Here is a 12,360-nt window from a genome sequence, read left to right on the forward strand (position 1 = left end):
TGGCCTGAGGGCTGTGGGGACCGTGGTCTCGGGGAACATCTAGCTCAATTGGCATAACATAGTTTATAAAGAAAATGTTCTACATTCTACATTGGTGAGTAGCGTCTGGGGTCTTAAAAGCCTGTGAGCAGCTGTCTAAGATACTCTACTGGTCTCATCTCTTTGGGATCAAGGGAGAATGAAGAAAACAAGATACAAGGGAAAGATTAGTCCAAAGGACTAATGGACCACAACTACCACGGCCTCCACCAGACTAAGTCCAGTACAACAAGATGGTGCCCGGCTACCACCACTGGCTGCTCTGACAGGGATCACAATAGAGATCCTGGACAGAGCTGGAGAAAAATGTAGAACAAAATTCTGACTCACAAAACAAGACCAGACTTACTGGCCTGACAGAGACTGGAGAAACTCTGAGAGTATGGCCCCCGGACACCTTTTTAGCTCAGTAATGAGGTCACTCCCGAGGTTCACCCTTCAGATAGAGATTAGACAGGTCCATAAAAGAAAATGAGACTAATGGAGCACAACAGCCCAGGACAAGGACTAGAAGGCAGGAGGGGACAGGAAAGCTGGTAATAGGGAACACAAGGTTGAGAAAGGACAGTGTTGACATGTCGTGGCATTGTTAACCAGTGTCATAAAAGAATATGTGTACTAATTGTTTAATGAGAAACTATTTGTTCTGTAAACCTTCATCTAAAGTACATTAAAAAGATTTAAAAAAAAAGAAAGAAAATGCCAAACAGTCCAGCCTCAAAGGCTGATTCCATTTGACCTGGAGTGGGGCGTTTTCCTGTTTTGGTTTCTGCCAGAAGCCAACTCTGAGAAAATGATCTGAGTGCAAGTAGTTTATTTGGGAGGGGATCCCAGAAAACACTGCTAGGAATGTGAAGAGGTGACACAGGAGAAGAAAGGAAGCCAATCAATGATGCATTGTTCAGCAGGTGTCTACCGTGGACAACTGGAGCTGGGAACTCTGGAAACAGGGAGACGACAAGTCTCAGGGTCATCCCATCTGAGCAGCAAGGGAGCTTGAGTACTTACCACCAACTCCCACTAGTCATTGGTTAAAGGCTGTTCCCAATGGGTTGTGAATTTCCTGGCACTTTGACCTGTTGCACGCATGGACAGAGTAGTCTCCAGTGGCCAGACAAAGCCCTCAGGCAAATAGCTATGGATACTGGAGGTAGAAGTCAGGCTGACATGTCCAGAAATAGGTTATATGGGTGTTCCTTACCAGAAGTCATTGTGGTATGGGAGCTGGAGGGCAAATATTGGAAGATGTATCTTAGTCAGAGCTAGCTGCAAACTACTTTGTTAACTGATGGAGCTGGAGGAAGAGTGAGAGCCAAGCATAGGGTCAGGAATGTTGTCAGGGACCAAGAAAACCAAAAGGAATGAGCAGTGGGAGGAGTGGGAGGAGGTAGTCTGGAGGATGTTAATATCAGTAGCAGGCTTTTGTCCATCCCACTGTGTGCCTCTGACAAGCTGAGGACCATCGTAAGGTCTTCCATGGGACCTTCCAACCTCACCTTCCCCAAGGCTGAGTAGGTGGGATGTGAGGTTAAGGATGGAGGAGCTCACCTAGATAGTAGATGTCTCCTTCTGGATGTCATTTTGAGGTCCTTACTGGACTTTTCTACAAGCCCCATTAACTCATTGACTTCATTTGCAAGCCAATAATGGTTCCCTGGTCCAGACCTCTCCCTGTCTCTAACCCTGCTGGAAGGGTTTTTAATTTCAGGACTTTATAAGCATCATTAAAACTACCTACAGCATGAAGCAGACTACCTAAAGTTGAACTACTATGTGCCCAAGCACACTTCACAGCCATAATATACAGGTGCTAATTACCTACTCTTCTTCACAGGGGTACTGATGAAACCTTTTAGCTGGGGGCCACCTGGAGTCAAATCTATTTTTTTCATAAATTTGGTTTTGCCACCTGCTACATGTCTAATCTGTGGTGTCCTCTTCTGCTGGTCGTATCCATCCCAGGATATTACATGACATTGAGTTTAGGGGCTTTTTATTATTTCATTCTGATATTTATCTTATTATCCTTCTATCTCCTTCCTTTAATAAAAAGAACTTTCCTGAATATAAAATTAATGTTACAGTTTTTAAAGTTTGGAAAATACAGGAACACATATAGAAGAAACTAGATATCACTCAGTTCTTCTGCCCTGAGTATTTGCTGTAAATTTTTTTTGTATTTTTTTAAATAATTTCTTTCATCTCTTACATATAATTAAAAGATCAATGTTATGGTTTTTGTTTATGTCATAATATATTATGAGTGTTTTCTCAATGTCATTGAAAATCCATCAAAAAAACATATGTTTCATTGACTGCATATTCATTCATTGCATGGAATGAATGCGTAACAACTCACTTTAATATTCCTGTCTTACTGGATACTTAGGCAGGCTACACATATTTTGATGCTACAAATAACATTATACTCAGCTCATGTGCATAAATTTTTGACCGTATCTGTAATAATTTTCTGAGGATTAGTTTTTTAGAAGCGAAATTACTAGGCTGAACTGTAAGAGTACCTTAAAGCTCTTGGTACATACTGCAAAATTGCTATCTAGTATATATGAGTGTGGATTTCTTTCTTTTTTTTTAATAGTACTTTAGATGAAGGTTTACAGAACAAACTAGCTTTTCATTAAACAATTAGTACACGTATTGTTTTGTAATATTGGTTACCAACCCCACAACATGTCAACACTCTCCCCTTTTCAACCTTCGGTTCCCTATTGCCAGCTTTCCTGTCCCCTCCTGCCTGCTAGTCCTTGCCCCTGGGCTGGTGTGCCCCTTTAGTCTCATTTTGTTTTATGGGCCTGTCTAATCTTTGGCTGAAGGGTGAACCTCAGGAGTGACTTCATTACTGAGCTAAAAGGGTGTCCGGGGGCCATACTCTCAGAGTTTCTCCAGTCTCTGTCAGGCCAGTGAGTCTGGTCTTTTTCTGTGAGTTAGAATTTCGTTCTACATTTTTCTCCAGCTCTGTCCAGAACCCTCTATTGTGATCCCTGTCAGAGCAGTTGGGGGTGGTAGCCAGGCACCATCTAGTTGTGCTGGACTCAGTCTGGTGGAGGCTGTGGTAATGGTGGTCCATTAGTCCTTTGGACTAATCTTTTCCTTGTGTCTTTTGTTTTCTTCATTCTTTCTTGCTCCAGATGGGGTGAGAACAGTGGAGTATTTTAGATGGCTGTTCACAAACTTTTAAGACCCCAGATGCTACTCACCGAAGTAGAATGTAGGACATTTTCTTTATAAACTATGTTATGCCAATTGAGCTAGATGTTCCTTGAGACCATGGTTCCCACAGCCCTCAGCCCAGTAATTTAGTCCCTCAGGGTGAAGAACGTGGATTTCTTAACTCTCTTTCCCACTTGGGATACTAACATTAAAAAATTTAAAAATGCTGCCAATTTCATAAGCCCTACCCTACCAAGAAACAAACAAAAAACATCACACTGTATTTTCATTTGCAAATATTTGATTATCAGCTCTCCTTGTCTCTGCATCTCTTGTTCCTAATTGCTATCACCCAAATCTGTGTCCTCCTTTCCTTTGAAGACCTGTGCAGTGATTGTAGGAGTTTTATAAATCTCAGTGGTCTTAGGCAGAAAGTTTAAAAAGAAAGAATTTCTTTTGGACAAGATACTGCCTAAAATAAGTTCCCTCATCCACAAAAGGCCTTTCCTCTATGGTTGGGTTCTGTTTCCTTCCTACAATTTTGAGTGGCAGAGGCAAGGTTAAACCACCTCCTTTCAGCAAGTTCTGTTTGACCTTGAAGCACCTGTTTAATAAGTGGATTACAGAGCCACAGGAGGACTGACTATTCCAAACACACTTTTTTTTTTCTAATCCAAGGGTGCAATGAGGAAGTGAGGAGAACGATTAAATAAATTATGCTGAATCTTCATGTTTTCTGATCCTAGTGGTTGTCAAGTTGACTCCGACTCATGGCGATCCCATGTGTGTCAGAGTAAAACTGTGTTCCATAGGGTTTTCAGTGGCTGATTTTTCAGAAGTAGATTACCAGGCCTTTCTTCTGTGGTGCCTCTGGGTGGACTTGACTCTCCAACTTTTCATTTAACAGCTGAGTGCATTAACCGTTTGTACCACCCAGGGACAAATCCTCATGTTGAGATGACATATATTGTTAGATCATTTTGTGGATGAATAACAATGTGAAGAAATGAGTATAGTATGTTACAGAACAACATATACAACATTATCTTAATTTTATATATGTTAAAGGTATATGTGGTAAAATATGAACAGAGGCTTTCTCCTAGTGGTGGGATTATAAGTGATGTTTTTGTTCATTTTTCTGCATTTTGCAAATTTTTTACTATACGTAGGGGGAAAAGGTTGTAAAATTTCTCCACCAATGGAAATGCTCAAAACTAGGAAAAATAGAAGACACCTGTCAGGCAGTTGATATTCTCCAAATGAATGAAAACTAGCCTGTTATCAATGAAATACAATAGTGTACACTGGATGTACAATGGTGTCACTAGATTTGGTGTCACCCAGTGTGGTAACTCATTGTGTCACCCCGCATGGACATCCTCAGAATGCTTAGTAATATTTACTATCAATTTTAATCATAGAATAATATGTGATAAATATAGTTGTGAATTGCTTAAATTGAATATTTCTTAGATTATATGAATACTAACAACAAAATTGTTTTGTAAAATCTTTCTATATTTCTACATTATTAATAACCGAACAGGAGCCTTTTTTATTTTATCCTTATTTTCTTTTAATTACTACTTCATTTTCAAAAAAGTTATTGATATAGATTCACAAATATTAATTATCACAATATTGTAGCTAAAAAATCAGAAAATTTGACAAAATCAGCAACGTTAAAAACACTGGGAGCAACAAAGACAACAGCATGTGCTTGTAGTACGTGCTCTGACCAGAGGGCATTAGAAGGTTCAAAAAATAAGTTAGCAGAGAGTTTTAGCCTTGTAGGTATATTGATACATATAAGCTGGGCTTATGAAAAATATTTTTGTTGTTATAACTAACTGCAGGGGTATTTTTAGCAAAAAAAAAATAAGTTTCTGCTGAAACACTGCACAAAAATTTTATAGGTAGTCATTTTGGTGTCACCTCTTCTGACAGTGTCACCTCCTCTGACATTGTGGGGCACCTCCTGTGATGCCACTGTGGATGTATATAGATTTTTGTGTGTGTGAATTCATTAGTAGGAAAAGAGGCTTATGTGAATTGACCTAACCCGTTGCCATCGAATCGTTTCCAACTCATAGCAACCCTATAGGACAGAGTAGTACTGCCCCCATAGGGTTTCCAAGGAGCAGCTGCTGGATTTGAATTGCTGACGTTTTGATTGGCAACCGAGATCTTAACCACTTCACCACCAGGGGTCTGTGAATTGACCTAGTGCTCTATAACGATAGCTTGACTTGGGGCCTGAACCTCTCCCTGTTAGAATCCCTCCTCCATGGGCATTATGACCAATGTGAAACACTGAGCTCCTCTAGATGAGTGGCCCATGAGTTAGCCCTTGGGGATTGGCGGCTCTCACAAACCAGTCAGCAGGAAAACTGACACCTTTTTGGGGACTTGGACAGGAGTGCTTTAGTGGTGACAAAGGATGGCTAGGAGAACAGGATAGAGGCAAGTTTGCTCTTCCATGGTCCCTTCTCTTTCCCGCCACCGCCGTAACACTCCTTGGGCCAAGCAAGATAAAGGAGGGGACAGAAATATGAAACGTTGAGCTTGTGATTTCCTGAGACACAAGAGACAGATTGTTCCCATTCTGCATATGCTTATATTTCGGTATCCTCGCTTTCAGACAAGCAACGTGAATTTGCTTCACTCTTCTCAGAATGGGTGAGAAAAACAGTGGAAATGCCCAAAACTAGGGAAAATAGAAGAACCCCATTGGGCTACAGATACTCTCCAAAAGAATGAAAACGAATCTTTTATCAATGAAATACAATAGTGTACCCTGGATGTATACACATTTTTGTGTGTGTGAATGTATCAGTAGGCAAAGGAGTCTATGTGAATTGACCTAGTGCCCTATAATGATAGTCATTTTGAATGGACTGATGTAGGACTTTCAACATTCATTCACTCATTCATTCAACAAATACTAGGCCCAAATCCCTGCCCCACCTCAACTATGCAGTCATAAGTGAGTCAATGAGCTTTCCTGAAACTCCATTTCTCAATTGTGCTGATAACCAGAGGGTTCCTGTAGGGCTACACAATGCCCAACACCCAGCTGACACTCAAAAAGGGCAGCTGCTATTAATATTGTTGGTGTTATGTATTCAGTACCCAGGTGTGTGACCAACTCCCTGAGCGCTCAGAGCTGCCTGGAAACCTTGGTACCATCCACGTATGCATCTGCTAAAACGAAGTGAGCATGAATCCATGTTTTCTCAGATACCAGAGCCCTCTCCTATATGTACAAGCTTCAGCATCGCTCAAGCTTCTCATCAGAGATGAAACCCAAGATAGTGATAGGAGATCATGGGGATGAGCTCTTTTCAGTCTTCGGGGCCCCGTTTTTAAAAGGTGTTGGCTCTTTGCTGGTTATGAGCTTGGAGTTAGGAGACCTGGGCTCAAGTCTCAGTTTGCTGGCCTCGAGCCAGCAATTTCCTGGCCTTAGTTTCCAGAATTCACCATAATAGGGTTGAACTACATTGGGCAGTTCCCAGCCTTTCTCCTGCTCTAACATGCACAATGAAGAATGTGCATGGTCACTCAACATGGTCACTGTTAGAATCTGGACCTGTAGCACCAGTAAGACAGGTAGTAGGTCACCTGCAGGGCCCTGCTCAAGGGCTAAATGTCACTCCTTCTTCTCCCACTAGTAAGAGCCTAACAGAATGCAAATGTGAATAAGGATAGACTTGGTGTTAACTTTGAATCATTTCTTATATGTGTGTGTTTGTTTACTTGTCTATTTATCTATTACTAGTGTCTATCTATCTACCATCTATCATATCTATCTATCTATCTATCTGTCTATCTATCCATCTATCTATCCATCTACCTATACCCATCTACCGTCTATCTACCTATATATCTATCTTAACATATATTTAAAACTCACATCTTTTAAAATTTGATCTATTTAATAATATAATATTTTAAAGAAAATCCTTCACCAATGTCTCCAATTCCTAACTACTAGGTATTATAGATGTCTTGTGACCCACCTCACGGTTGTCATGACGCACCGATGCCTCTGGGCATCTCCTGATTGTATAACTCCGTAGGACCATTTCAGCGCTGTTTTTTTTCAGACTATCAAACTGTGGGTGGGTGAAGGAGATTGAGAAAATACCCAAGGGAGAGCAGTCTTGGGAGTTGGAGCTACTGTGAAGGAAGCTGTGGGATATTACATTGTGATTCTGAAGGGGAAGGAGGATCGTGTGGGCACAAAAAAAATACAAACACAGCCAGCTCACAGATTGACTGAAAGTCCATTTCTGAGTCTTAGATCAGTAATTCTCAAAACTAAAGTGCACACAGATTACCCAGGATCTTGTTAAAATGCAGATTTTGAATCAGTAGGTCTGGGATAAGGGCCAAGATTCTGCATTTCTAATAAGCCCCCAAGTAATTCTAATGCTAGTGGTCCAGGAACCATACTTTGAGTCTCAAAGGCTATTTTTTTCTGTTCCCCACAGAGGGTGCCACAGAAGATGAGGTCAAACTCAGCAAGATGGTGATGAAATTGTGGGCCAACTTTGCTCAGAATGGTGAGACTGGTGGCAGAGAAGAGCAGGGTTGAGGACAGGGGAGCAGGGCATACCTATCAGGAAGGGGTGGCTTCTAAAGTTTAAGTGGTAAAGCTCTTGACTCTATGACCATAGTACTCTAAAAATGAGAGCTCTCTGAAACTGGACAAGCTTCCCCTAGAGATGGTGAGCTCCCTCTCTTGGAAGTGGATGAGACGCTTGGCAGAGATGAAGCCAGGTGATCCCTGCACATCTCAAAGCGTTGCTTTGGACCACACCATAGCTTTGGTAATTTCTTTTGATTCTCTTCCCAGGAACCCCAATGGAGAGGGGCTACCCCATTGGCCAGCATATGACCAGAAGGAGGGGTACCTGCAGATTGGCGTCACCACTAAGGCAGCCCAGGAGCTGAAAGACAAAGAGGTAGCTTTCTGGACTGAGGTCTTGTCCAACAAGGCATCAGAGAAGTCACCACAGATACAGCACATTGAGATATGAACAGAAGGCCGACTGTCTCTGGGGCCTGGAGGAGTCCACACAGGGGTATTCTACAGAAGGCTTTTATAGCGCAAAGAGGCTTCGTATTTTGGAGGCTGAAGATTTGTCTGGTGGGAGGAGGAATTTTGTACTTGTCACCACAATTTTGAGAATAAATGTTGTTCTGGAGATCAAGCCAGCATCTGTGTCTTGGTCTGGAGATTAAACCTTCCTCCTTAGAGAGACTGAGGTCTCTGGATGAACCAAGTGCTTTGTGCTTGACTACTAACTGAAAGGTTGGCAGTTCAAACTCACCTATCAGTGCTGTGGAAGAAAGAAGAAAGGCTTGGTGACTGTTAAGATTACACTTAAGAAAACCCTAAGGAGCTCAGTTCTACTCTGTAACACATGAGGCCACCATGAGTCGAACTCAAAGGCAGTAGGTTTGCTTTTGTTTTTCTCCTTAGAGAGATGGCACCATCAGCAGGAAGGTGCTCTGCTGGGGACGGCTGGGCGTCTGGGCAAGCAGAGGCCAGTAGGCTGGGCTCTGGGAGCTGCTGATGGGTCCCTGCATCTGCACCTTCTCTCTGGACCCTCAACAACTTCCAACAGCTGGATTTGGCATGGCCAGAGTGGAGCATCCCTCTGCTCAGTGTGGAGCTAGCCATGGAGGTGGAGGTGACACAGGCTGAGAATGTCCCTGGAGTAGGGTGGGAGGGAGAAGTGCCATGGTGACCCTGTGGCACTGCTGCATGACCTTACTGACCATTCCATGGGTCTGTGACACCTTCAATATGCACAGCAGCTTCCCAGCCCCTCCCCGAAGCTACCTCCTCTAGCAGCTGGTCTGGAGACTCTGTAGCCTGGACTACTTCTTGGGCAGTCACCACCTTAGAGTAAGTCCCTCAAATGTCTTTCTAAAACCGCCACTTTCAGAATCACTGGGCTGACTTCTGCCTTCTGTTCAAATTCAGAAAGCTCTAAGGAGTGTCACTCTTACCCTAACAGCAGGAAAATGCAGGATTTTCCTCGAAATCATAACTTTTCCTGAATCCACCAAGAAGCTGAGGTTGCAAGACAAATAGACTGAAAGACAAATGACAGGCACATTGGAGGAGAGATTAGATGTGAACACTAGCTTGCCTGTGGCAGAACCCAGGAGGAAGGTGGGGTCACCATAGAGTGAGTGAAAAGAAGAAATCCACAATTTACAATGACATGCTGAAGGCCAAGTGTAGGCTAGTTTGAGAGTGTAAAACCACTGGGAGCCCAGATCCAGGATTTCTTCAGTGATGGGGCATTTGTAAGAATTCAAGGAGGTGTAAAGAAAGCAGAAATCAGCCAGACATTGTGGAGACCTGAATGTTGTCTGGGCAACGGGCCCAAGGGAGCTACAACAACTGGGTCATTTTGTCAACCCCCTGCAGTGGCATCCACCATCCCCCAAGCTGGGTATCTGCCTTTATGGGCACTTAGGTCCTCTCAGCCTGGATTCCAGGGTCTCACCCAGACTCCGTGGGTCTGTTTACTCAAGGTTTCTGCTCGTTGTTATCTCGCGCTCTTCTCTGTCCCCTCTCCCGTGCACTGGCTTTCTCTACACATTTTCAGTTCAAACTTCCTGAGAGAGAAGGTCTGAATGGTTGCCTGAGTCACCCTCCAATACAGATCGCCACCGAACAGGATGTGACCCCTCACCTACTAGGCCCCCTTGGGCTGAATGCCTACTGGACTGCTAGCTGTGACCAGGAAGGCAGGCCCGCAGGGTGCGAGCATAGCAACCACCATCTCCCCCTTCACAAAGGCACTATGGGAATGCAGACTTCTGAAGTGATCACTGCCTAGCTGGCAGGTGTGTCCAGAGCTTCACCTGGCAAGTACAGAGGTGAGTGGCTGAATGGAGGCATGAACAATTAGCCCAGGATCTACACACCTGACCCTGTGTGCTGGCTATGATATCTCGGTTCACAAACACAGACAGGCGAGAAGTATGACTCTATTTTTTTGAAAAACAATTGAACTTATTTTGCATTTGGAGCCCTCTTGTGCTGGTGACATTTCTGAATCTTTCACTCACATTCCTGGGCTTGTATCAAGGTTGCAGGAGCTCTGCTAGTGCTGATTACCTCGGGGGGTGTGGCTGGTGGGGGAGCAGTGGGCTATCAGTATTGTCATCTGGGCATTCTGCTATCTCCTGAGGACTCCAGTTTCCCATCTAGTCCTCAGATGCAGGTCTGGGATGGCTATCAGAGTATGGCAGGGGCCGGCAAACTTCTTCTGTAAAAGGCCAGAGATTAAATATTTTCAGCTCTCATCGGGGGTTTTAAAAGCTTGTGAGTGGCCATCTAAGATACTCCGCAGGTCTCATCCAGTCTGAAGCAAGGGAGAATGAAGAATATCAAAGACACAAGGGAAAGATTAGTCCAAAGGACCAGTGGGCCACAACTACCACAGCCTCCACCAGACTTGAGTGCAGCACAACTACAAGGTGCCCAGCTACCACCACCGACTGCTCTGACAGAGATCACAATAGAGGGTCCCGGACAAAGCTGGAGAAAAACGTAGAACAAAACTCTAACTCAAAAGAAAAAAAGACCAAACTTACTTGTCTGACAGAGACTGGAGAAATCCTGAGAGTATGGCCCCCAGACACACTTTCTACTCAGTAATGAAGTCACTCCTGAGGTTCACCCTTCAGCCAAAGATTAGACAGGCCCATAAAATAAAATGAGACTAAAGGGCACACCAGCCCAGGGGCAAGGATGAGAAGGCAGGAGGGGACAGGAAAGCTGGTAATGGGGAACCCAAGGTCCAGAAGGGGAGAGTGTTGACATGTCCTGGGGTTGGCAACCAATGTCATAAAACAATATGTATATTAATTGCCTAATGAGAAGTTAGTTTGCTCTGTAAACCTTCATCTAAAGTACAATAAAATTTTTTGTAATTTTTAAAATTTTCAACAAGAAAGTAAAAATAATGAATAAATACATAAATATTTTCAGTTCTGCAGGTCACATGGTCTCTGTCGCAACTACTCAACTCTGCCATTGTAACAAGAAAGCAGCCATAGACAACATGTAAACAAATGAGAGTGATTGTGTTCTAATAAAACTTTATTTACATAAACTGGCAGTGGGGCTAGACTGGGCCCATGGGCTGTAGTGTGCTGGCCCCTGCTGTACAGCTACATACCTCATTTTGGACCAAAAGGAAAAATCTGCTTTTTGTTCACCTCACTGAGGTTCAAGGGAGCACTGTGAGGCTGTCCCAGACAAGGTCAACAGATATGATGTGAAAATTCTGCATGGGGAAATGTGAACGGCCTCCTCAGACTTGTGCAGTGCACAATCTGCGCAACTATATTTGAAAGTCCAGGCTTACACCTGTCTGCCCAGATACATTAAGAAACTGCAAAGGATTGGGACTAGGGCTTCTGCTGAAGTTTTCTCCAGGGTACAGTCTCAGCTATCCTCTGTTCTCAGCTGCCTCTAAAACCTGCTTGGGTTTCTGTGGTGCTCTCCTAGAGTTGGTGTGGGAGGAGGATGGGAATACAAGCTTCTGTTCTCAGGGACTCCATCAATGCTACATACTCATTTAAGCCTACTCTTTCTCTTCCTCTTTCCAGCTCAGGAACTCTGTTGTTGTTGTTAGGTGCCATCAAGTTGATTTCAGTTTGTACTAACTTCACGTGGCAGAGTAGAACTACACAATAGGGTTTTCTAGGCTTTAATCTTTATGGAAGCAGATTGCCAGGTCTTTTTCCCGCGGAGTCATTGGGTGGGTTTGAACCACTAATCTTTCGGTTGGTAGTTGAGCTCTTGACCGTTTGTGCCCCCAGGACTCCTTCCAGGAAATCTATAGCTTGATAATTAAGTCTTACGCCTATATCATCTTTCATTCTTCCAAATCTGTTATATCTCCCCACAATCTTTCAGGACTCACATATCTTAGACTCTGTCAGGGTTTGAATTATGTCCCCAAAAAAATGTATGTATCAATTGGGCTGGGCCATGATTCCCAGAATTGTGTGGTTGGCCTCCATTTTGTGATTGTAATTTTATGTTAAAGAGGATTAGGGTGGGATTGTAACACCACTTTTACCCAGGTCACGTCCCTGATCCAATGT

General features: G+C 43.4%; 1 protein-coding gene across 1 annotated transcript in view; it reads left to right on the forward strand.

The window, feature by feature from the left end:
• Nucleotides 1–8,258, forward strand: part of LOC101358032 (liver carboxylesterase 1-like) — a 36,785-nt gene extending 28,527 nt beyond the window's left edge. The window contains 3 exon segments of the mRNA XM_023726768.1: nt 6,457–6,588; nt 7,710–7,781; nt 8,074–8,258. Coding sequence (XP_023582536.1) covers nt 6,457–6,588; nt 7,710–7,781; nt 8,074–8,258 — 389 coding nt within the window.
• The last annotated feature ends 4,102 nt before the right edge of the window (nt 8,259–12,360 follow it).

The sequence above is a fragment of the Trichechus manatus genome, unplaced genomic scaffold (assembly GCF_000243295.1).
Source record: "Trichechus manatus latirostris isolate Lorelei unplaced genomic scaffold, TriManLat1.0 scaffold00014, whole genome shotgun sequence".
Taxonomy (NCBI): domain Eukaryota; kingdom Metazoa; phylum Chordata; class Mammalia; order Sirenia; family Trichechidae; genus Trichechus; species Trichechus manatus.